The sequence below is a fragment of the Anabrus simplex genome, chromosome 1, assembly GCF_040414725.1.
Source record: "Anabrus simplex isolate iqAnaSimp1 chromosome 1, ASM4041472v1, whole genome shotgun sequence".
NCBI lineage: Eukaryota > Metazoa > Arthropoda > Insecta > Orthoptera > Tettigoniidae > Anabrus > Anabrus simplex.
The window spans coordinates 1520311688-1520339017 of NC_090265.1; the positions used below are offsets into that span (position 1 = coordinate 1520311688).

The 27330-nt window shown below is 37.8% G+C and overlaps 1 protein-coding gene across 1 annotated transcript in view; it reads right to left on the reverse strand.

Annotated features, from left to right (window-relative positions):
* The window catches only part of ndl (serine protease nudel), a 437329-nt gene that overhangs the window by 359038 nt on the left and 50961 nt on the right, over positions 1-27330 (reverse strand). Inside the window, exon 3 of the mRNA XM_067138020.2 lies at positions 7556-7741. Coding sequence (XP_066994121.2) covers positions 7556-7741 — 186 coding nt within the window. The remainder of the gene's footprint in view (positions 1-7555; positions 7742-27330) is intronic.

Sequence of the window (27330 nt, forward strand, 5' to 3'; positions counted from 1 at the left end):
CCTATTGCCATTCTTATTGGCAAACAAAAAAGTAACTTTTGTCGAATGCATAAAATAGCAATGCTAGGGTATGAGTGTTACAGGAGAAAGCCCCAGAATATTGTAAAATAATAGTTGAATTTGGAGTTAAATAATAGATAAAATTAGGAGAGAAGCTTGGGATTCCCTGCAGTGTATCTTCTGCAATTAAGAAATCCAGTTGGTTATTGGCATGTTGTCATGTGCTTGGTGAATTCCTAGAGTTCCAAGTTGTTAGCTCGCCTGGTTGCATAGTGTTAACTGTGCATCACGCATGGGTTCAGTAAGGTGAGTGCGACCGATGCTGTAGTCAAGTTAAGAATGCCACCCACAGTAACTGCTCATTCAGCATTGTTACACAAAGATGTAAACACATTTGGAAGACATGCTTTTATTGACGATGGCAAAGTAATATTTTGTTTGATGTATGAAAAGAATGTTTCTGCAAAGAAACAATGTAAGTTAGTACTGTGAAGCACATTAATACAACTTGGCATAAGGAGAGGATTAAGAAGAAATCAAAGTTAAATCAGCAACTGATTATAAGCAATGCAGGTGAACAATTAAATTCAACTGATACGTTTTCCAAAGACTTGTGTTTAACAACAGTGAGTTCCAACATTCCATTGTGGAAACTAAATAATGTGTAGCATTGGGTATTTTTAGAAAAATACAGAAACAAAAGGGTGCCAGATGAACTATATTGCACATAAACTATGAGCCAAAGTTTTTTCAAGATGAAATTTGTAACAATTTGGATAAACTGATTCACAAACAATATATGGATTTCTATAGATAAAACCACAGATGCATCAGAACAGTGTGCATGTGTGTAGTGCAGTTGTTGTAGTATGAAGCAGGCAGCAGATCATTTCTCCTTAATGTATAAATATTTGATCAAGTATCTCATTCCCCTGTAGTAATATTTTTCAATGACTTGTCAACTTTTATGTGTCCAGAACAGATACATTATGACAATGAATTGGTATTTCTCTTGCGATGGTGCTCCATATATTGTTAAAGCAGGTGCTAGATTGAAAGTTCTTTACTCTACATTAGTCCACCTTGCTCAATTTTTGTCATGTCACCAAAACCGTTAGAAGCTAGTATTAAGATGTGAATCTTCTTGTTTCTAGCATGACAAAAGTGTTTGTAAAGTCACCAATTAAGAGTAAAGAAATGTTGTGAACTGATTCCAACTTTATCTTTACCTACTCAGCCAGTTTTAACTTGATGAGGTTCATGGTAACAGGATGTGTCATACTACGCATAATATTTCAGTGAAATGAAGTGAAAACAGTTCTATTTCTTACATGCAAAAGATGCAGCCAATTGCCACAGCCCAGGAATGTTTTGGTAAAAATATCATCCAAGAAAAGATACGGTATATCCATAACTGTTTCTACAAATTATCCAATACTATAATGCAGTTGGAAACTCAGAATAATTCCTTGAAACATTTACTTTAAATGACAGACAACATTCAGTAACACTGAGTGGTGTGAATAAAAATGGGTCTAAGCGAGTGAGTGTGTGCTCGCTGAGTGCCCGAGTGTCTCCCTGCTGATGAGCTTCCACTCCGCATTTGCGGTGAATAAAAATGTTGAGCGGAAGCACAGTATAAACTCGAGTGTGTGGAGCAGCCACTCGGTGTCACTGATCAAGGTCGTGCACGTGCCATGTACATAACACTTCGATGACTTCCGGATAGTTCAATGCTTAACATGGCAGATGACAGTGTGGAATTCCAGTCCGTTTTTATCTCCATTTTAAAGGAACATACAATTCTGTTTTCCAAGTCACAGTTAACGGATAAGAAGCACAAGAAAACAAGTGCAATAAATGCAGTTCAGTGTGAACTACTTGCTAAATTTAAATATTTCTGTCGAACAACTGTTGGTAAAAAATTACAGTACAAAATATGAAAATAAGACTCAAATATAAAGTAGAATTAAAGCGTACAGGAAACAAATGCATATCATTAAAATAATGGGAGAAGCGGCTGATGAAAGCTGATGCAGGGGGAGAATAACCCAACCATTGGCCATCTGAAAGGTAGTAAATCATAGCCTGAATATTACGAGATTAATAATTTGAAGAAAATGATATAACATAAATAAAACAATCATGGTGAAAATAATATATTGACAATTTAATGTAATTTTTAAGGAACTAGATCTGCAGGACAGGATGAGTTGGCCATGTGGTTAAGGGCACGCAGCTGTGAGGTTGCATCCGGGAGATAGTGGGTTTGTTCCCCACTGTCGGCAGCCCTGAAAATGGTTGTCCGTGGTTTCCCATTTGCACACTAGGCAAATGCTGGGGTTTTACCTTAATTAAAGCCACAGCCACTTCCTTCCTACTCCTATGCCATTACTATCCCATAGTCGCCATAAGATCTATCTGTGTCGGCGCGACGTAAAGCAAGTTGTAAGATCTGCAGAGGTTGTCATCCCTTTGACTACCAACAGAGGCATCATTACTCTGCAAACATCGGAGTTCCTCCAAATTTGGTAGTCATACACAGAGTCAGGCCGTGATACATCTACACTGGTTGAATTCTTCCTTTCCATTGCAAGTGGTCTGTACATTAATGCTACGGACGCCTTTTCTGTAAATGTAGTCATTCCCATGAACATTTGGCTTCTGAATTTGTACATGAGTACAGTCTACAGTTCTGACAGCATAAGGGAAGCTAAAACGTTCTTGCCACACAGCCCATGCTTCCTGCATCTAAGCAACATTTGTTGGAATTTTATCTAATAATCTGCTTTCATTTCTGTTCATGTCAAAACCTGCAAAAATGTTTTTGACACAGTGCTCCGAGATGTCCTCATCAACTCCATTCTGAAACCCAGAGAGACCAACATAACGCAAGAAGATTTACATGTTTTCTTCGTTTGTTAGTGCACCACCTCTTGTTTCTTTAGAGTGCACAAGGAAATGCTCCGCTAACCATTCAGCATGTTCCTTGAAAATCCACGGCTTGTTTCCAGTCATCTGACTGGGTCACGAATGGAATCAATGAAGCCCCCATCTAGCAGCGAAGATAGGAATCATGCTGGCTGACAAGGCCTGTTGCACTCCTCTGGGCCAATGAGTAATGACTGAGAGATGAAATGAAATTATACTGGAGAGTTTGCTGGAATGAAAGATGAGAGGAAAAACTGGAGTACCCAGAGAAAAACCTGTCCCACCTCAGCTTTGTCCAGCACAAATCTCACATGGAATGACAGACTTGAACCATGGAACCCAAAGGTGAAAGACCAGCACGCTGCCGCCTGAGGCATGGAGGCTCTTCAGCATATCCCTTACTGGACCTATATAACACTCTGTAATCAAGTTGAGATGGTTTTCTGCCAAGTTTATATTTAAAAAAATTCTGATTAACCACCACCATAACCTCTGCCATGCAACTGAACTTGACGTTATCATTTGGAGTCACCTACTGAATTAGCTCAAGGAAACATGAGTAGGTGCTTACTGGAAAGAGTGCCTGCTTTATCTTTATTCACCAGAAATCTGGAGTGCCCCACTCTGCTACTCAAGCAACTGGAGTGTGTGCCCAAGGTTAGAGGTTTGTTGTGAGTGACTGCTACCAACAGGCGGTTTTTATTCACCTCATTGGGAGTGCCTGCTCTAAATTTGCGAGTAAAGAGTGCAGGCTCATTTTTATTCACACCACCCATTGTCTTCAGAAACTCATGGTGTTGCTAAAATTGCATTCAACAATTTCAGTCAGGGATAGGAAAAATAATTGGTCCACCTTATTCAATACACACATATGTCTTTAAAAAATAATTTTGAGAAATATCACACAATAGGTACAAGTTTTGGCCCCTTTGGGCCTTCTTCAGCCTTAAAGATAAAGTTATAAAACACACTAAAACATAACACTAAAAATGAGTCCTTATGAAAAGTTAGTCTTCAAATATCTTATTATCATAACAAGAAAAATAAATCACATAGTGGAACATTTAAAGGCACTCGTTCTTGAAGTTTTTGATGTATGAAATTTCTTGTGAAGTGTGGCAGTGGATGTATACATGAACTGGTAAGATACATAAAAAATAATCGTGCTGAAGAAATTCATTTTGATTGACAATTATAAAAATGAAAACTGAAATACTCTGTCAGTACAGAAAATGAAAGCTTAATATTTAAAATAGTTAACTTGCTCCATTGGAAGGTTACATATCATGAGAAAAATAAAGGAAAGAAAAGAAAAAGTGTGGAGAATAAATAAATGAAATGGGAAGAGTAAATTTAAACTGAAATAAATGTAACTCACTTTATGTTGTATGCTGAAAAAGATGTAAAACAAATGAACATCGCAAAACATGAACTAAAAGACCACCAATAAGGTCAGCTGTTAACTGTGGGAAGGGAAGGGAGGGGAGAACTTTATCTGAAAATTTGTGTTTTGTCAAAAAGGACTTTTAATGCCTCAAAAAGAACATTAATCTGTTCAAGAATCTCATTTAAATTGAAAATAGGGTTAACCCTTTGATCTAAAAGTATGAAAATGCTTTTATACGTCTTAAGTAATTTGCCCTTATTTTCTCCATGTACAATCAATAAATCATTGTCAATGGATGCAGACTGATGATAAAAATCTGACATATTACATACTATCCACTTCATTCCATATCGATATTGTAATCAAATTAACTAATGAAAAAGGTTCCACCTGATCGATACTTTCCTTTTTTATTATTTAGCCTTCGGCTAATTTTTTTTAAAGTTTAAATTTACTCTTCCCATTTCATTTATTTATTCTCCACACTTTTTCTTTTCTTTCCTTTATTTTTCTCATGATATGCAGTGACATAGAATGAATCCAAAGACTTTTTAATTCAAAAAATAGTTTTTTAATTTGTATAAGTTTTTAATCTCTAACTAACAACTCCCCCCCTCCCTTCACATATTCCCCCCTCCCCCACCACCTAAATGTTCCTTACTAACATAATTTTTAATCTTAATTATGGAATTGTTTTATGCTATTTTTTACCTAAGCATTATGTGAAACAGCTGATGATGATTGCTAAGCAATCAAAACATGTACTGTAAGTTTTAATGACAAAAATTTAGCCGAAGGCTAAATAATAAAAAAGGAAAGTATCGATCAGGTGGAACCTTTTTCATTAGTTAATTTGAAAATCTGACATAACGACATAAGCTCATTCACAGCTTAAAATCTATTATGTTTTTTACCATTGACATGTTTCTGATAATGGATATGAAATATTTGGAAAAAACAAATATAGATATGGAAGTTTCTACCGTACCAGTTTGGTTAATGTAGCTTTAAGTGCAGTTGTAATATTTGAGTAACAAAACCTATTCATCTCATTGAGAAAAATTTTAACACTTATAGTAAGCTTAGTAAAATGGAAATCAATGATATTGATTTTTCTTTCAATTATCCATTTTATCAACAAAATGGGCTTCCCATAGGTTCCCCTGCTTCTCGCATTTTAGCTGATATTTACCTTGACAATTTGATGTATACTAAAATTATCAATAACCTCCAATGGATTATTTTTCTGAATAAGGTACAGAGATGACATTTTTTACTATTTTTGTCCACCACCTTATTAAAGAAGACACTTTGTTTCAACACTTGAACTCATTTGACCCACATATTAAATTTTCCCTTGAATCTGAAGTAAACAATTCTTTAAAATTCTTGGATCTTACCATCACTAGGAAAAACAATTCCTTCACATAGAAAACCATCACTAACTTCTAAGGTCATAAGAAACAATTCTCGACATTCAGAGCCCTTACTCTGTCAACCAATAATTTAAAAAACTAATTTAACAATATTTACAATATTACTCACAATGATGGTTATAATAACACAGTTTGTTGACAACATAATTCACAAATTAAGAAATAAATCCTCCACTCCATTTCCATTGCTAAGGAACCAAAAAGCAGAAGTAAACACCTCACCTTCATCTATAACATTTTTCAGATCACCAACCTATTTAAAAAGCAAAATATTACTCATAATACCCTAACTCCAAATTTTTAATAACACAAATACTGTCTACAATAATAACACATATTCCAATTCATGTATTTACAAAATCAAATGTCCCAACTGCACTTCAAGCTACATTTACATTAGCCAGACTGATAGAAACTACCATATCAGTTAACAGAAACATGCTAATATTAAAAAGCACAATAGATTTTCAGTTATGAGTGAGCATATATCAGATTTTAATCATCAGTTTACATCCATTGAACATGATTTATTGATTCTACATAGAGATATAAGGGCAAATTACCATACTTAACATCTGTGAAAGCATTTTCGTACATTTAGATCAAAGGGTTAACCCCACTTTAAATTTAAATGAGATTCCTGAACAGATTAATGTTCTTTTTGAGGCATTTAAAGTCGTTCTTGATAAACATAAAAAGTTACAACAAATCCAGTCTTTCATAAGTTTTCAGATAAAGTTCTCCCTCCCACGATTTTCTCTTCTCCCCTCCCTCTCCTTCACACAGTTAACAGCTGACCTGCTTGGCAGTCTATTAGTTCATGTTTTGCAACATTCCTTTGCTTTACATCTTTTTCAACACACAACATGAAGTTAGACACATTTATTTCATTTTAAATTCACTCTTCTTTCATTTATTTACTCTCCACACTTTTCTTTCCTTTTATTTCCTTATTATATGTAACCTTCCAGTGGAGTGACTTAGTACTATAAATATCAAGCTTTCATTTTCGGTAATGACAGCGTATTTCAAGTTTTCATTATTCTAATTGTCAATAAAAAAGAATTTCTGCAATGATTTATTTTTTATATACATCTTACCAATTGACATATATAACCACTGTCACACTTTTGCGGACATTTCACAAAATAAAAACATCAGGAACAAGTGCCTGTGGCTGTGGCTGTGTGGTGGGGTATATTTTTTTTACGATAAGATATCTGAAGATTATTTTTTCATAAGAACTCATTTTCAGTGTTATGTTTTAGAGTGTTTTTAAACTTTATAACTTTTTTTTTGCTAGTGGCTTAACGTCGCACCAACACAGATAGGTCTTATGGCGACAATGGGATAGAAAAAGGCCTAAGAGTTGGAAGAAAGCAGTCATGGCCTTAATTAAGGTACAGCCCCAGCATTTGCCTGGTGTGAAAATGGGAAACCATGGAAAACCAGCTTCAGGGCTGCCAACAGTGGGATTCGAACCCACTATCTCCCGGATACAAACTCACAGCCGTGCATCCCTAACTGCACGGCCACTTGCCCAGTATAATTTATTTTTAGGGCTAAACAAAGTCCAAAGGGGCCAAAAACATGTACCTATTGTGTACTTACTTTCAAGATATTCATTCATTCATTCATTCATTCATTCAAAGGATTTGCTAGTAATTAAAAATGTATTTTTATCCATATATTCTTTAATCCTTAAATCTTAAAAAAGGCCTATCATATATCTGTTCCTTTCCACTTCTTGTTAATGAAGTTCTTAATTGCTTAAGAAATTCCTTTGCATTAATGAACTTACGAGTCGCTCTGAAGACAAGAGAAGCTATAACGACTCCAATTACTGCTGCTCCAACCAGAAGAATTAAGACAAACACTGCTGGTCGTTGACGGTAATACAAGCGTTGAAAAGCATCTGTAGGACAGCATTTGCAGCCTGAATTGCTCTGTTGTCTGTGTCTGCCACCACTGCTACCATCTGGAGAACCTACAAGATGAAAAAGTTTCTATTAAATACATTTCATGAAAATCAGTACACAGCCCTGTTTCAGTCCATGAGTAATAGGAGTAATAGGGATGTGTGCTTTCTCCAACACTATTTGGATTATATTTGGCTGCCTGCTACATGAATCTTCTACGAACAAGCCAGGTGTGGAGGTTAGGTATCGTTTCGATGGAGGGATTTTCAACCTAGCAAGACTTCATTCCCGGAGGCTCACCCAGGTTAAAAAGGTAACCAGAATGCTGTATCCAGATGATGCTGCATCACCTACACCTACACCAGAGGAATTGCAACAGTCAGTTAACTGCTACAAGAGTGCATATGATTGTTCTGGTCTCATCGTTAACGTTCAAAAGATCAAGTTCCTGGCACAACGTTCACCAGGCATAACCCTTCTACATTTCAACATCTCCATCTCAGATACTTCACTGGAGTAGGTAGACCACATTTCATACTTGGGTAGTATCACATCCATGCGTTGTAACTGTGAGCAAGATGTGGAGAAGAGAATTGGTGCTGCCCATTCAGCATTTGGATAACTATCACACTGGGTGTTCATGACTAAAGACCTGACCGTGAAGACGAAACTCATGGTGTACCACGCTGTTGTCACAGCAACATTGCTGAGTGGTTGTGAAACTTGGACCATTTAATGGTGTGACTTCAAAAAACTTAAGTGTTTCCACCAAAAAAACTTCGATACATCCTTTGGATCAAAAGGGAAGACCATGTCACCAATGTGCATGAGAAAGCACATGCCAAAAGCTTAGAATCATACTCCCCGTAAGTGGAGTTATATGAACGAGTTAGATATGTAACAGCAGTGATGCAATACACTAGAGAGCAGCAGATTTCATCAAGATATCCCTTTTTTTTTTTAAATATGAAACATGTTACCCAAAGGCTTCTTGGTAATTGAGAAGTATTATAATGTAGTTGTTTAAGAAGTGGAAAGAAACAGGTCTGTTTCTGACAGGAAGAAGCAGTGCCCGAAGTAAGCTCTCACTGAGGAATGTTTCAAGATATTCAAGCGAGGATGGAAGCAATTCAAAAAAATATGGCATGTCTACAGGTTCTACCTGTAAAGGTCTTAAAATGTTCAAGTTTCACCCATACAAAATATCTGCAGTTCATAAATTAAATTGTATGATTGACCCAGATGAATGCTGCAGGTGGATTCCACAATCTATACATGACAGAATTGTGGCTCCTACACTTCTTTTTATGAGTGATAAAGCTTGGTCTTATCTGAATTGTTAGGAATAATATATATTAGGACAGTTAAAATCCTCACGCAATTCATGGACTTCCGATGCACGACAAAAAAATTGGGGTATGATGCGCTATTAGTGCAAAACAGATAATTTAATTGATCATATATTTTGTCACGACAGTGAATTTGGAGTGCTATGTGAATAATATTTTGTGACCATTCGCTCAAATGTTCATGGAAGAAGAAAAACAGTACACTTTCTTCCAACAGCACAGTGCAACAGCTCACACATTGGCATATTCACTGCAAGCTGTTCATGATATTTTCAATGAACGGGTAATTACCTGTGGACTTTGGCCCCCATCGTTCTCCCAAATTAATGGTTTGTGACTTATCTTTGGGTTAACTTTAAAAAGAAAGTGTATATGAACAACCCGCGTACTCTTTGGGCTCTCGAGGAAGAGATCACAAACGTAATACGGAGTATGACTGAAGATGAACTGCAAAATGCTTTTCAGAACCTTCTGTGCCACTGCAACTTGTGACTGGAAAAGAATGTTGACTACATTTAACAACAACATCTTAAATGTTAAAAGTGTTGAATGTTAACCGCTGACACCATCAACAAGTTAAGTGTTAAATGTTGAATACTGTTTCATTTAACACTGTGTCCACACTTAACAAACATGTTAAACTTGACTTCCTTTTCCTATATACAGGTAGTTCATTATATCAGTTTGTGGTAATACATTTAGGTGGTGTCTAGTATTTTCAGACAAGGACAATGGACACAGATGAAGAGGATTACTGGGCAATTTGGCCGTGCAGTTAGGGGCACACGGTGCGAGCTTGAATCCAGGAGATAGTGGGTTCATATCCCACTGTTGGCAGCCCTGAAGATGGTTTTCTGTGGTTTTCCATTTTCACACCAGGCAAATGTTGGGGGGCTGTACCTTAATTAAGGCCATAGTCGCTTCCTTCCAAATCCTAGGCCTTTCCAATCCCATCATCACCATAAGACCTATCTGTGTTGGTGCAACGTTAAGCCACTAGCAAAAAGAAAAAAAAATGAAGAGAATTTGGCCTTTGTTATTGCCACTGTTGCTTCTTGTTATGATTTAGAAATGCCCTCATCCTGCTCGTTGCTTCAAAAGCAAACTACTTTGAAGTATAAACTTTGTCTGCTCCCACCCCCCGATTTCTGACTTTCCTGAACTTTTTACAATTCTCAACTGTACTGGGCATGGAGGGATGCTAGTTTTTTTTTTTATGAACTAGTGGGAACAATTATAGATAATTTAGAATTCCTAGAAACTGTCTGCTTTCTTCGCTTTATCTCTGTATTCCTTTGATGAGACATCCCACAAACAAGGCTTTTCTATTATATCATTAATTAAGTCCAGAATAATCTCTTTGCTCCACTCCATTTCTGACTGTAAATTTTAGTACCGGTACAGTGCAGAGAGAACGACGTGTACTGTATTTGTATACATGGACAATATAATGGCTTTGTTGAAACAAATCCTTGGATGTGCAGATGGGACTGATGAAGACCTCAGTGAGTGTTTTGCCCTTAGTGATCAATTTGAAGTGACTGATTGTTGGCATTGTTAACAATAGTGAAAAAGAAACAGAAGAGGATAAAAACAAAATAGCACACAATGAAGGATTCAAAGCCCTTGAAGTAGCATTGAAATACATGGAGCAACAAGAAGAAACCTCCAGAACTGGTATGTTACTTTTATAAACAATACTTGACAAATTTAAACAGCACATACGATTTTCGAAAGTTCAACCCATTAAGTCAAAACTATTAGGAAATGGAGCACTTGGAAAATCAAACAACTAAATTTGTATTAGTTAGCCTAAAGTTATGTAGATAACACAGGTACAATATTCTAATGACAAGGCACATCAATATATCCACAACAACTCCATGGCAACCTTTCAGACTTAATAGTCCTTAATGACATCAATGCTCGATCGATATCAATATTGGAGTACATACTGCATCTCCCTTTATTTACAAATGTAAATTGAATTTAAATGGAGAAACCAATTCGGTATAATTAGTAACATACAAAATCATTCAAATACTGCAGAGCTCTTCTGTTACGTTTTGGTCTTGTCTCAGCCATTTCATCAACGTTGTCATGTGGAATGAACCTCTGTAGGGGGACTTTCTTTAGTCGAACACGAACGTGAGTTTCAAAGTGTCTGAAAATGACTACTATCCCTGCGAATAATGCTGTCATCATCTGTTTAGACCATACAAGACCTAACTTGTTCTGCTTTCTGCTGCATCACTCCTTCAGGCTGTGTGCTGATAATTCACACTCTCTCCCCTCTTTATAAGTTTGCCTTCACTCCGTGTCTTTGATCATAGTTTCTTTTCTTTCTCATCTTTTCCTCTCTCATTTTTTCCTTTCCTCAATCATAGTTAAATAATTTTTGCATCAATCTCCAATGATATTCTGTACAAAATCTGGACAGGATAAACTCCACAGCTCAAGCCTGTATTTCTGTGGGATAGTAATCCCACATCAGGATCATCAAGATTTTTCTTCAAAATTATTTTGATTAACTTTACTACTAATTAATTCTGACCAGTTGATTGATGGTATTCTGAACTAAAGCTTATGCATTTGAAGCCATAATTCCTAGCGAACTGTTTTAATTCCAAGCTTGTGAACTGTCTTCCATAGTCGCTTTTGACAGAATCTGGAATCCCATGTCAAGATAATATATTTTTTTTAGACTACTGATTATAGTACTGGTAGTTATTCTTTTCAATTTGTTAATTTCAGGAAATTTGGAGTAATAAGTTTGTACAACAAGGTATGTTTTTGATTGATACTCAGCCAAATCTACCCTTACTGTGGACCAAAGTCTTATCGGAACTTCTGATGGTATCATCGGTACCACGTCACCATTTTGATTCTTCAGATAAACTTCTCAAGATAATGCCAATCAGTCAATTTATTAAAGCACAATAAGTAATTAATAGTGGTGAAGTCATGACGATATAATTATGTAGAATGCATCAGTATCATTTTTCGTTTTTGTTTGGTCATCCCTCAACAATATGTTGCTTGACTTTGTTAATCTGAGGATCTGAATTCTTCTCATGGAGTACATGTTCAATGGACAGATTATGATATATGGCATTTATATATACTGAAGGATCACTCTGTATATCATTTTTGTCATCAGAAATAGGAGCTCTTGTAAAGGCATCCAGAGCATCAAGTGTTTTGACTGGAACATACTTGATAGTATAGTTACATTTTAAATGTCTCATTCGAAACTGCAGCAAAGGAGCTGACAGCTTGTTCAATCCTTTTGATGAAAGCAACACAATAAGAGGCTTATGGTCTGTCAGAATTCCAAACTTTGAACCCAAACTAAATTTCTCTAATCTTTCATATATCCAAGTTATTGCCAATGCCTCCTTTTCATGTGAACATATCTTTTTCTCGAAATTAGAATCTGGGAACAATAATAGGCAGAACACAAACTACCATCTTCATTCAACTGCTCTAACATACTGCCTAAGGAGTCTGCTGAAATTTGAGCTTTTGTTTGATGCAAAAATCCTTGGTAACATCGGATACAATGCTATGTTTAACTTTAAATCTTCAAAGACGTCATTTATGAATTTTGCTCCACACAAATCCAATATCATTTCTCAAAAGCTCTTGGACTAAATTTTCAATGAACTTCAACACATAATTAACAAGCCCAAGAAACTTCCTAATATCAGACTTATTTGGGGTGTCGTATACTGGATTACTGCTTTATTACTTTCTGGGTCAACGTTTATTCCATCAGAGTATATTTTATAGCCTTTTTTTTTTTTTTTTTTTTTCAGATTTCCTGAATTCGCATTTCTTCAGGTTGAGTGAATGACCAATATCAGGTGTAGTTTCAGTGCCCTGTGCAAATTTTTATCATGTTCAGTGGTCACAACCAATCACAAGAATACCATCCACATGTGCAAGTACACAGTCTAAATTAAGTATCTTAATTAAGTTGCTTACAGTTTTCTGGAAGACTTCAGGAGCACTTATGTTACCCCGGGGAATTCATTTATAAACGTACTAGTCTTCGACAGTCAAAATTACTATCTATAAAGTAATTGGAAATTCTAAATGGACTATTAATACATCGTATGAATAAAAGTGACACTTTCCAGGTTTTATACAGCATTTGAATGGAATAAAAACAGGTGTTACAGTATAGTATTTCCTTACAAACCATAGTGAGTGCAGTTGTAGCTTGGAGTTGTACTTCGATGTCTATAGATCTTGAGTACTCTTGAGAAAGCTATGTACAACTGCCCAAAACACTGGAGTAGGGAGATTCATCCCAGCTTTAAAGTTTGTCATGGTAGCTTATTCATTGTGACATAGTAGGCTAGGCTAACTTTAGAGGGAAATGCCTGCATTCAAGAATGAATGGTATACCTAGATTAATTAATTTTTAATGTTATTGTTTATATGTTGCAGCAGTTTTTTAAAATAAGTTTTGATAATAAAAGGAATGCAGAATTGATGTACAGTGCACTCCCAATAATTCATGGTAATTAATGCACGCACTTCCGCGAATTATCGAAAACCGTGAATTATCCGCAATCATTTTTAAGCCTCGTAAAAACAAAACCATAGGTTAAAATAATGAAAAGTATTTTATGAACAAGCAGAAAATAATTATAACACTTCACATTGTATTGTAAGACATACTAGAGAAAAGTTACAAAATGCCATGTGGATTATGCCAACATTCGTATCTAACGAAAAATTCGGTCATCACTTTTTGTTTCTTAGACAATTATTCATTTTTCTAATTTTGGATCGTACATTTCTCAAGAAAACAATATCTGAAAATTCTTCTCTATTTTCTATGTAAGAGATAAGTATGTCTATAGAGACACTAGCTTGGCTGTGGGAAACTTTCGGAGTTTCCGTTGCATCATTCCCGCACTCAATATCATCTGAATCTCTGTCTTCCTCACCAGCCATCAAATTCCGTACAATATTCTCCTCACTTTCATGTCTGAAACCATAATCGTCCTTATCAATGTCTAACCACTCAATATTGTCACTTTCTTCTGTATCTTGGCATTTATCCAGGTTTTTCAGTAATGATACCATCGTAACCAGACTACGTTGCCCATTCGAAATATCGTCACTGAAGCCGGCAAATGCTTGCTCTTCACCTAGAACAGATTTCCATGATTGTGCGAGTGTAGTAGTGGTAATTTTGTCCCATGACGTACTGACCGCATGAAGGTCATCCAACAAATTGAAGTCCTTCCAAAATGTTGTAATATCGATGCCTTCCTCAACCAATTGCTGTAACAGAGATGACCCGTAGTTCTTCATTAAAGCAGCAATAACGCCTTGGTCCATAGGTTGGAGAATAGAAGTTACATTAGGAGGAATGTATTTCACGTAAACATCACCTTCTTTAAGTTCACTTTCATGTGGATGAGAAGGCGCATTGTCAATCAAGAGCACTGCTTTGATTGACAGGGACTGCTTAATTAGGTAGGCCATCACTTGTTTCACAAAATGATTGTGAAGCCAGTCCTTAAATATCTGTGTGTCCATCCACGCTGCCTTTTGATGGTAGTACTGCAAAGGTACATTCTCTCATTTAAAACAACGGGTTTTCTGGATTTCCCGATCGCTAATAATTTTAATTTATGATCACCACTTGCGTTAGCATATGCCATAATGGTTATTCTTTCCTTGGATGTTTTGTGGCCTGGGGCTTGCTGTTCCTGTTGCATCACTTTTGTTCAGGACGATAAACATTTCCAGTACAACCCTGTTTCGTCTGCATTGTAAATTTGTCTAAGGTCAAGCTGTTCTTTCTCAATAAATGACTGAAATTCCTGTACGAACTTTTCAGCAGCACCCGTGTCTGCGCCGAGACACTCTCCATGAGTAGCAATTACTCATATTCTGTAGCATTTCTTAAACCACGTAAGCCAGCCAGAAGATGCTTTAAAATCACCTTCTAAGCCAAGAGCACTGTGAAAATGTTTTGCTTGCTCAGCACACATTGGGCCGGACACAGGAATACCTTCTTCCCATTTCTGATTAAACCACCGTATCATGGCTTCGTCTAGATTTGCATAGTCCAATATTCTCTGGGACAATGAACGATCACAATTAGCAGAAAATTTGATGAGGGTTTCCTTTTGCTTCTTCATGTCTCTCACTGTTGTTTCATCCACACCAAACTCGCAGGCTAACTTTGGTGATGCCTCGCCTTTCTCCAGTCTTTCTATAATTTTCAGTTTTTCACTGACGGTTAACTTTTTTTTTTTTTTTTTGCTACTTGCTTTATGTCGCACCGACACAGATAGGGTCTTATGGCGACGATGTGACAGGGAAGGGCTAGGAGTGGGAAGGAAGCGGCCGTGGCCTTAATTAAGGTACAGCCCCAGCATTTGTCCGGTGTGAAAATGGGAAACCACTGAAAACCATTTTTCAGGGCTGCTGACAGTAGGGTTCGAAACTACTCTCTCCCGAATACTGGATACTAGCCGCACTTAAGCGACTGCAGCTATTGAGCTCGGTCTTTTATATTTCATTTTTCGACCACTCATATTGAAAACTCTTACTACTGACTTATTCAAAACTTCTAAAAGACTTCCGCACTCCGTTCACACTTAAGTACAGTAACCTACAATACACTCGCTGCCGACGCACCTACCCTTCACTTGGCTTACAGTTCAGCGACCTTGGGCTGTGGGGAAAGGAGGGTAAATTCCGTGTGCATTCCTCTTTCATTGTCTCTGCTTCCAAGATTACTGTAATCTGTGCTGTGCCATGCGTAGCATCATGCTCGAATGTTTCCAAGTTTGCAGCATTCTGGTAGCAGTGTGCATATAGGCCTACTGCTACATCGTAGAGAAAAGAAGTCTAGTCTCCTCAAATATCAGTGATTTTGTCTCCACACATCGCATTAAAATTCTTTTAAACTAGGCAGAGATAATTTTACTTAGCATGATGATTAGTGGGTGTAAGAATTAATACTTTAAAAAGTAACTCTCCAAATTGTCCGCACGCAAATCATTGGGAGTGCACTTTAGTTGTAAAAAGTAGAATTTAGGATTATGTAAATAGAGTATGTAAAAGAAATCCTGTGGGATAGAATTCACACTAGGCACCTTCAAACTATGTTTCACGAATGTTTCACAATTAAGGTCCTTAAACAGTTGCCCCCAACTTCCCACCCTCTCGCCCTTAGAGATTCCGATGTTGGATATAAACTTGTGCTCAGGTCCAGGGAAGCACACAGCCTTAATATTATGTAACTGCTCCTTTTTCTGTTTTAACGATCACCATCTCACAGTTTTTAACTTTCATCATGCTGTTTAACTAACATTTTATTTTGTGTGTCCAATATTTTTAATTGGACATAAAATATTATAGTATTGACTAGGGGGATATTAAAATAATTTTGTACAATTTTGTAAGAAGTACTCTACCTACTCGGTCATATAGTGGTAAGTCGCTACTCTCCATCTATACAGAGTAATAAATAAGTTACAACATTGTGATCAACTGCAAAAAGACTTAAAAACATAGTGAAATGGACAACGGACAATGATTACGGTAAACAAGGTGAAAAATTAGGTGTGATTGTAACCAAGAGGAAGAAAAGTCCTCTGAGTTTTATTTACTGTGTTGATGAAGTGAAAGTGCATCATGAGGATTACTATATATACTAGGTGTTAATATAAGGAATGATGTAAGGGGTAATCATATTAAATAGATTGAAAATAAAGATTTATCTCTCTTCATATAGTATGAGGGTGTGCCCAAATTGGCACACTGGGGAAAACTGTGGGAACCAAGGATGAGTTAGGTGGAAAATATATTATTTCCAGTAAGGGACCATTTATATTGGAATGATGAATTTACTCATTTACAACAAATATTTCAGCTTCCCAATGGGAATCATTATCTATATCATCAGTCACTTTCATTTGCCCACCTACCTTCAAAAACATTCTCACTCACTATGAACCATACCAACCTCCACCCCCTTCTGCCTCTTTTCTATGTGAACATAGCCACTGTAAGACTTACCATTGGAATATACCTAGCACCACTTTTACCAGCAACATCACCAATGATTCTTAATCCATACAGGGTCGTCATGACTGTACTACATCCAACATCATCTACCAGCTATAATGCAGACTCTGCCCAGCTTTCTACATTGCCTTATCTGTACTCCAGGTCACCTTTTGAACAGACTAAAGTGGAAGTAACGTCATTGCCTCGTCACACTCCCCATGGTTGCCAAATGAACCGGTGTGCGATTGGGAGTTGTACTCCAACACTATAACACAGACAATTCACCGGTTGTAACTTGAGCACATTTGAAAGAATTAATGTATTAACGTATTCATATGTATGGAGTCTCACACCATGTGTTAAATGTAATATAAAAATAACTGCACCCACATGGCCAAGACGTATATACTGAATAAGTATGGCAGCTCCTCCTTGGGTACACCGTTGCCATAAATTATGCTGATAGAAGGCATGTGACAACACCGCAGGCATAGCCGTTCTCACCCACGTCTTCCCCTGGCCTATACCATCTCTTCTGCTTTAGTCTTCTTAAAAAGTGGCCTGGAGAATAGTAATACTCTAGCTACACGTATACGTGACCACTGCAGAACCTGCATACGAAGGTCGATCAAATATAAACGGAATTTTTGTTCCTGAACATCAATAGTTGATAGGACTGGCCCCTCGCTTCTGCTATGCTTAGGTGGGACCATTAGGAGTGGGGAGAGTGTGCTGTTAAGATATTTCCCACTGTTTTGTCAGTAACGCTCACGATGTCGGAGCAAAAGGTGAACCCCTCCACTGTGCAACACATAATTACAAAATTTCTTGCTTGTGAAGGAGTTACAGCAGCGAAAATTTGCCAGAGATTGACTGCACAGTTCGGTGATCAAGTATTGTCAAGGATGCGTGTGTTTGTCTGGCATAAAAAGTTCAGGAAAGGACGAGAACATGTGGAAAATCAGCAACACGACTGCCGTCCTCAGACCAGCATTACAGACAACAATTGTCGGGCGAGAGTATCAGAAATTGCAGAACCAGAACAAGTCAGGATCAGTTATGAGAGCTGTCAAGCAATCATCACAAATGACCTACAGTTCCATAAAGTGTGTTCCAGATGGGTCCCTTGCCTTTTGACCGAAAATCTGAAGTTGAGACGTTTGGAGGTCTGTCAGAGGTTTACAACAAAGTTTGCGGAAGAAGGTGATGCATTTTTGAGTCGGATCATCACCTGCGATGAAACATGGGTCCACCACTACACTCCCAAATCCAAACAAGCCAGTAAGGAGTGGCGGATGAGAGGGGAGGCAGCACCAGTGAAAGCCAAGACTCGACTGTCAGCTGGCAAGGTTCTTGCAACCGTTTCTTTTTCGATTGGCGAGGCATTTTGCTGATTTTTTTTTTTTGCATGAGCAATGTACAATCAATGCTGCTTACTACTGCAAGCTGTTGAACAAGGCAAGGGCTGCATATCGCTGCAAAAGATGAGACCAACCGATTCGACAGGTCATACGCCTCCACGACAATGCGCGGCTCCATACTGCAGCTCTAACTGTCTCCAAGCTATAGGAAATGCACTGGACTACACTTGATCATCCTCCTTACAGCCTGTGACGTTCTGTTTTTGGTAGCTTGTGTATGGTACGGAGGTATGGGTTAATATGTACACTCAGAATAATCTCGCAATACGCCAGAGTGGAAATGGTAAGTCAAAATACCAACAAAACAAACACGATCATAGAAGAATATAACTAAGTCATGAACTTGGACACTAGTCCGACTAACGTAGTAACATAAACACCAATCCATGCAAGTGATGGCAAGCCACAAAAAAGATTTACAACTCTCCAGAAAAATCCATACATGCACAAGTGCTCAGATTTCAATTTTCAAAGTGAAGGATTTCAGCAGAGCGCATAGGGAAGCATTATCAATCAATACTGATCAATCAGTCAATACTGATCTGCATTTAGGGCAGTCGCCCAGGTGGCAGATTCCCTATCTGTTGCTTTCCTAGCCTTTTCTGAAATGATTTCAAAGAAATTGGAAATTTATTGAACATCTCCCTTGGTAAGTTATTCCAATCCCTATCTCCCCTTCCTATAAATGAATATTTGCCCCAGTTTGTCCTCTACTGTGTCCATTTTTTTAGAGGAACCCGAGGTAAGTACAGATAATTAAAGGACATGGAAAGGCGCGTGATAAAAATCAGGGAAAAAGAAGGAACAGTTTTTTCATAACAATAATATATTAGCACAAACACCAAGAGGGATTTTTACAAGCCAAAGAAAGTGAAACAGATAATAAAGAATCCAACAATATTTTAAAGATTAGATACTTCTGATTTCCAAGAAACATATGGGACGACCATTTAACAACACTAATTTCAATTTAAAGAAAACAGTTAGACTTGAGGCAAGATGAATTTTACAATAGTTTACATTGGGAGTATCCTACAAAACGGTAAACAGATATTACCCATTAATACGAAAATTTTAAGAAAGTTTTGAAAGGCATTAGGCCACTGTACAATAGCAAAAGTAGAAGAAAAAATAAAACCCGGGACAGGAACGTGGGGAAAAAGGGAAGGACATGAAAGAGAACAGTACCTAAGGCTGGCAACAGGGATTAGGAAAAATAGAACCTACAAGCATTGATGAAATTCAAATTTTCAAACAGAAGCTAGGCGTTAATAAAATTACAATTAGTCCTATTCTTGCGTTTGTTCAGCAAGTCTATTGGAATCCAGTGGTTCATATCACAGTAATCACTTGACGTAATTGAAAGTCAAATTTTGAAAAGAGATCGTAATGCAGTTGCAAGAAAAACACCACTGTCAACAGCTCAGACTAGCAATATTATTTGCGTGAACAGTCATTTGTAGCCAGTACGGCATGATGAAATCAGGAAGTGCAGCATTAAAAAGAAAGTGAAGTATGGCAAGGGAAAATAAATTTAAAGTTCGCTCACCCGTCCAGCAGTCCTTGAGCTTCAATCATGAACATTAAACACCATTTAAAAAGAAACATTGCACACGGACCAGCCGCTAGCGTAAGTAAAATAAAGTCGTCGTCTTCATCCAACTCGCCGATCAAGCCCAGAGCAGGCCTTATTTATATTCCGATGGAAACGTCCAGAAAAGATGAGAGCAGACGGTACACATTGCACAGCGAGGCGGTAGGGGAAGAAAGGAGGGAGGGTAAGCAGCACGAACAGTACAAACTGGACAGGCGAAGAGAGCACACACACACAGGTTAGTAGCAGCATGTCAAGCGTAGCAGACGTAGAATCACATAGAATAGTTGAAAAATTTGGAGCACGTTATAAGCCTGGACTTAGCACTCTGTGATTTCCATTTGTTTGGACCGCTTAAAGAAGCTCTAGGAGGGCAACGATTTGAAGATGATGGGAGTGTGGAAGACCGTGCGCAGCTGGCTGGTGACACGACCCTGTTCTTTTTACAATGAGGGCATCACAAAGCTGCCTATACGCTGGGACAAATGCATTTCAAAATCAAATCAAAATAAAAGCTCGTTTATATTTGATCCTCTCTCAATGATTTTCCTGCCGCAATTCACACCAGGAACCATCACACCACGTTTGATGAATGTTTCACAGTTAAAGTCCTCAAACACTTACTCCCACCTTCCCACCCGCTCCCCCTTAGAGATTCCAAAGTTGGACATCAACAGGTGCTCACGTCCAGGGAAGCATTCAGCCTTAACATTAGATAACCGCTCCTGTTTTCCATTCTCTTGTCTCTTTGTCCCACTACTCCACTCTACTTGCCAACAATGACCATCATTATTCTAACCTCCGCTGAAAAATGCTGTAACCGAAAATTGTGGACCCATGTTTTGCTTTTACTTGTACTCTATCCACGTAATCTTACAAGCTAAGTCTCTTCTCTCCATCTGTTTCCTAGACACAGAGTGTATATTTCAGTCCTGCTAATTTTCTTACTTGAGTATTTATGCTCTATACAGTTTAACATCATCCACAAGAAGCCTTATCTGTGATTCCAGTTCTTTATTAATGTCATTTGTATGTTTAACCATACAGGTCCAATAATACTGCCTTGTGGAAACCCTTCTTAATCATTACAGGATCAGATAATACTTCACCTACTCTAACTCTCTCAGTTCCATTTTCTAGAAATTTGGCCAATCATTTATTCACTCTTTTGTCTAATCCAATAGCCCTCATTTTAACCAGTAGACTTCCATGATTTACCCTATCGAAAAACCTTGGATTGATCAATAGTGATTCAGTCCATTTGACTTCCTGAATCTAAAATATCTGCTTTTTTTAAATATGTCACACTGACACACAGATAAGTCTTATGGCAGCAACGAGATAGGAAAGGATCAGGAGTCAGAAGGAGAAACCGTGGCCTTAATTAATGTATAGCCCTGGTGTTTGCCTGGTGTTCATCTGCCTTATCCTGCTGAAATCCTACAAATTGAGCCTCTCTGGAATAACATTCCTAAATTCCAGTTGCATTCCTGGCTTTCAACTTTTGTATCTTTATGAAAATATCTTTATTATCATAGATAAATTTCAGTACTTCACTAGCTATTAGTCTCTTCCTCTACCTGGACATTATCTTATTGCTAATCATCACCCAATTAAATTGTACAGACGAGAACTGCACAGTCATTTTGGACCAATTTAAAGTGAATGAAACAATCTTGACAAACTGCTGATTGAGGTTCTTTCCCCACAAGGTCCTCACTGCTTTCCCTCCTCATGATGATGAAAAATATTTTTGAAACTGGTCACCTAGACAATTAATGGAAAGTTATTTGCAGGTATCAAATTTGTTCCAGTGGAAGCCATTTTTCTATAGTTTTGATTTAATTAATTTATAACTGTGAGGTTCTTCAGTCTGTCAAAACTAATTCAGTATAACATAAATTTAGAAAATACTGGTACCTTTAAAAGATTACATTAATTAGAAATGAAATGATATGTCTCATTCTTGAAAGAACATGATCAGATTCTATCAAATCACACTTTACATTTTTTTTTAAATATACTAGGTCATCGAATATAAACCGGAATTTAAAATTAGTGACTCTGGTAGCAAACAGAAATGGATGGGGCTTTGAGAGGATGTTGGTGGGGATTACCGGAGTAGGGGTCTTGATGCGTCACACACCACATAGCACCCACTCGTTTCAGTATGCCATGAGTGAGCAAGAGGTACACACGTCCGTTGTGCAGCGCATCATCATCATCAGTTTTCTGGTGAAAGAAGGCACCAAAGCTTCAGAAATTTTGAGAAGGCTCCATGCACAGTTTGAGGAAGCAAGTCTTTCAAATACCCAGATGTATGAATGGCACAAACAAATTTTGGCAGGACGGGAAGAAGTGGAAAACGAGTGCCATCAAAGACGACCATGGAAAAGCATCACTGCAGACAACATTCGTGCTGTACGTGGCCTTATTGAAGGAGTTTGGTGCACAAACATTTCTGAAATTGCTTCACTCATAGGAAAAAGCTCTGGAAGTGTTCAAGCCATCGTCAGTGATGAACTTGACCTTCGGAAATTGACTGCCTTGTAGGTTCCTCGTCTCCTCACCCAGGAACAAAATAGTTCTCTCAAGACATTTGTCGTAGGCATCTAAATTGCTACGAGGAGGAAGGATATGATTTTTTGCATCGCACTGTGACTTCTGACGAAAGTTGGATTCATCATTACATCCCCGAGTCAAAACAAGCAAGCATGGAGTGGCAAGAACGAGGTGCAGCTGGCCTGGTCAAGGCCAAAACACACCTTTCTGCTGGCAAGGTGCTTGCAACTGTTTTTTGGGACTATGCAGGCATTTTGCTTGTGGGTTTCTTGTATGAACGAAGGACAGTTAATGCAGCCTATTACTGCCGTCTTTTGGTCGAGACAAAAGCTGCATATCACGACAAACATTGCTGGCAACCCATCTGAGATGTTCTTCTACTGCACGACAATCCAAGGCCAGACATTGCTGTTGTAACATGGGAAAAACTAAAGAAAATGCATTGGACACCTCTGGATCATACTCCTTACAGTCCAGACTTGTCACCTTGTGACTACCACTTGTTTGGACTACCGAAAAAAGAACTAAGAGGAACACGATTTCATGATGATGCAGAGGTAGAGGAGTACATGCGCAACTGGCTGCGCACACATTCTTTTTTTTTCGAGGTTGGCATTAAAAAGGTGCCAATTTGGTGGCAAAAAATGTGTTTCAAATTTGGGAGGCTATGTAGAAAAACTGAATTGCTTGTTGTGTATTTGTTGGTGAATTCAATAAAATTATTTTTAAAAAATAATTCTGGTTTATATTTGCTTTACCTAGTATTATGAATTGATGAATATTATTAATAAACTAGCAAATGTACCCGTGCTTCGCTATGGTATTCCACATTGTATTCGAATATCGAAGTAAATACTGTACATGCAGTAAATAAGATTGTTTTAAAATTGCATGTCTCTTAGCGTTATCCAAGAAAGAGCATGGGGAGGTCCCCATATGCTGTTTCCAATGTAAAGTGTTTGTTACGGATTTGTGATATAACGGCAGGCTCACTTACCTACTGCCATTCACAATCGATTTGGGAAGTTTACATTATAATTGCAGGCTCCATTGCCTACTGCGCGGACACAGTCGATTTGGGGAGTTTTCGTTAAAATGGCAGCCCCCTTTCCTACTTCCAGACAGATTACATTTGAGGAGTTTTTATTATAATGGCAGGAAATTACCATACTATCAGTCGAAATTGAGTTGTGCAGTTATCATTATAATGTCAGGCCCATTTTCCTGCTGCCAGCTAGCTTACTGCCAGTCACACCAAGTTGGTGAGTTTCCTCAAAATAGCAGACCACTATGCCCAATGCCAGTCACATATTAGATGAGGACATTTGTTTATAATGGCGGGCACCCTTGCCTACTGCCAAACGCAATCGGGTAGGGAAGTTTTAAACAAAACTGCATGCTCCCTTGCCTTTTGCAAGTCAAATCAAGAAGTGAACTAATCATTACAATGGTAGGCCTTCCTTACTAATGACAGTTACACAGGAGTTGGAGAAGGACCCTATTCCTGCTGCCAGTCAAAGTCGGTGTGCCGAGTACTGATTACAATAGCAGACACACCCTTTCTTGATCGCTGCAAATCGACATCAGTGAATATATATAGATTGACATACGAAAGTATATGTGTGTTTACAATACTGCAGACCTTCATTTACAGATTAACTGCTGCTAAACGTAAGTCATATCGACAAAGGATTGTACCATAAGACGCCGTATTTAGTGGCCTAAATGGCTGTTCCTATGATATCTCATCTATTCTTGGGTCAGATTGAGTTAGAAACGTTGAACAGGGTAAAGTGTTTGTAAGATTATCTCACATTGCATTATTTTTCGGATAATTATGTGACAGCTACATACATAGCATTTGGCTCACATATGGCTACTGAGAGGGCCAATTTTCATGAAGAGTTTGATGATTCTGTATTTCATGTAAGTAATTGAAAGTATGAATTATGCATGTGAAAAGTCCAAATTTACTTAACATCGATTAATAGAGAAAACTCAAACGTAAAAGGGATACAGATACGGCAGAAAGTCATAAGACCAAGGTTGTAGATTATTCTAAATCGAACGGAGATTGTGCAATCCGTTATGTGATAGGACTTTCCGAAGGTCTGCACCATCATTAAATTTTCCTCCATATTTTGATATTCTTCGGGGATAAAAAGTGAAAAATTTGAAGAGCTTGGAAATTTTCCGTCCGTTACAGGCTAAAACGTATAATTTTGTCAAATTTCAATGATTTTTTTCTTCTGGCAGATTATGCCGCAATCTGGATTTTGGGCGAGGAGGGTAAAAAATTTAGACTTTCAGGAAACTAAACCAAAAATTATGCATCGGGCTGAGTGGCTCAGATGGTCAAGGCACTGGCCTTCTAACCCCAACTTGCCAGGTTCAATCCTGGCTCAGTCCGGTGGTATTTAAAGGTGCTCAAATACGTCAGCCCCATGTCGGTAGATTTACTGGCACATAAAAGAACTCCTGCAGGTCTAAATTCCGGCACCTCGGTCTCTGAAGACCTTAAAAAGTAGTTAGTGGGACGTAAAGCAAATAACATTATTATTATTTATAAAAATTATGCAGATGGTCATTACGGTACCTCTTAAACGGAAAGCTGTACAAAAATTTGCCAAAATAGTCAATGTAGAGGCACACAGTCATTACGATTTGATTTGTATAGATAAGGAATCTGCTCCATGTACAACACCTTTTGGGCTATGTCCACTGGACTTAACCTGCAAAACTGACCATTCATGATATCTCCGTTATTAATCCTCCTGATGAAAAAATGCACATGAAGAAAAGTTTTAGAGGTGGAATGCCATCACGTCTGGTCGATTTCCAGTCAACTTGGTCTTGTTCTGTATATATTGTGGAAGAGTAAAATCGCCATTTTGTTTCTCTATAAACCGCCAGTCCATTCTGGAACATGAAATGTTATTGACCTTTAAAACCTACCTTTGGACAGATGGATGCTAAATATAAATTTTGGTTCGAATACCTTCATTAGTTTTCAAGTTGTAAGGAATACGCTTTACACGCACCCGCTCGTGAGTTAACTCCGATGGGACTTGTACCGAAAAACGGTCCATTAATGATATCTCCCTTATTAATCCTCGTATCGAAATGATGCACATGAGAAAAAAAGTTTAGAAATTAATTTTCATTAAGGTAGGTAGATTTCCATTAAGTTTGGTTGTGTATATTTTGTGGGAGTGCAAAATCACTGTTTTGGTTTCGTATAAACCCCCAGTCAGTTCAGGGATTTAGAAACAATATTTGCCCTAAAACCTATCAAGGACAGGTGGGTTCTAAATATGAAGCTTGGAGGAAATACTTCCAGTAGTTTCTAACACTCACGTTCATACAGCGTAATTAGGGAAGAAAATAATACAGTTAAGAAAGTTGAAATTTATAGAAAATGGATTATAACTGAGGACAGCCGGATAACGACAAATATGTAAATGCCAAGTGAATGTATTGGAAAATCAAATGCCCCTCAATAAATTATGCTGGTGCGAGTTATAGATATAATAAAGCGGTAACAGAGGAGAAATTTAGGTGCAGTGATTCTTAGGTAAACAAATAAGAAGATGACTAATGGTGTTATTACTTAATTTATTCGAGGGTGGTTATAACCTCCAACAATATTCCCCCAATATTCCGCAGATAGGCCAATTGACGCCTCTCTTGCCTTCTACCCAAGGAACAACCACGAATTTAAAAGCACGATGAGGAAAATGGCAATGGATTGGGAAAGAAGTGGCCGTGGCCTTAATTAAGGTACAGCCCCAGCATTTGCCTGGTGTGAAAATGGGAAACCACAGAAAACCATCTTCAGGGCTGCCGACAGTGGGATTCAAACCCACTATCTCCCGGATGCAAGCTCACAGCTGCGCGACTCTAACCGCACGGCCAACTTGCCCGGTTAGAAAGAAAAATGAAGATGATAACATGGGGAATGGATATAATTACTAGTAAGCTTAAATATAATATTAAATGTAGCAATAGATAAATTGTTGTACTGTCGTGTCGTTATTCTTTTTTCCTTAAGTTAATCATTAAATTGCATGGGAATCGAATGAGAACATTCATTCATTCATTCATTCATTCATTCATTCATTCATTCATTCTCCCCCAGTTGGTGGCTATCCGTGACTGAGTGAGAATAGTTCAGTCATTCATTTATTAATGAAACTCTCTCCCAAGTTGGTGGTTATCCGTGACTGGTAGAGATTATTATCAGCTTAGTGACCTCTAAGGTGGCCATGATTTGAGTTCCGGGTAATACATATGGGATTTTTAATTAATTTTTTGGTCATTGTGGTTAAAATAATTCCATATAAACTCGAGGGCCAGCAATTATGATCACGATATAGCACTGGCATAATACTATAAACCTGCTTGCTTTGTTTGGAATAAGAAGTAGGAGTTGGCGGGCCATTTCAAGTACCGGTACTTAAAAATGTACGTTTGCACATGGTGGTAATGAGGGAAATCTAATCAAGGAGTATTAAAACTGATTCAGTGGGTTCACAGATGAATATCCTTACACCACTCTGTTTTAAGATCAACTTTGGAGTACTGGGGTGAAAACTAGATGAGCTCGGGATATAATTGATCGATCAATCAATCAATCAATCACTACTTATCTGCATTTGGGGCTGTCGGCTAGGAGGCAGATTCCC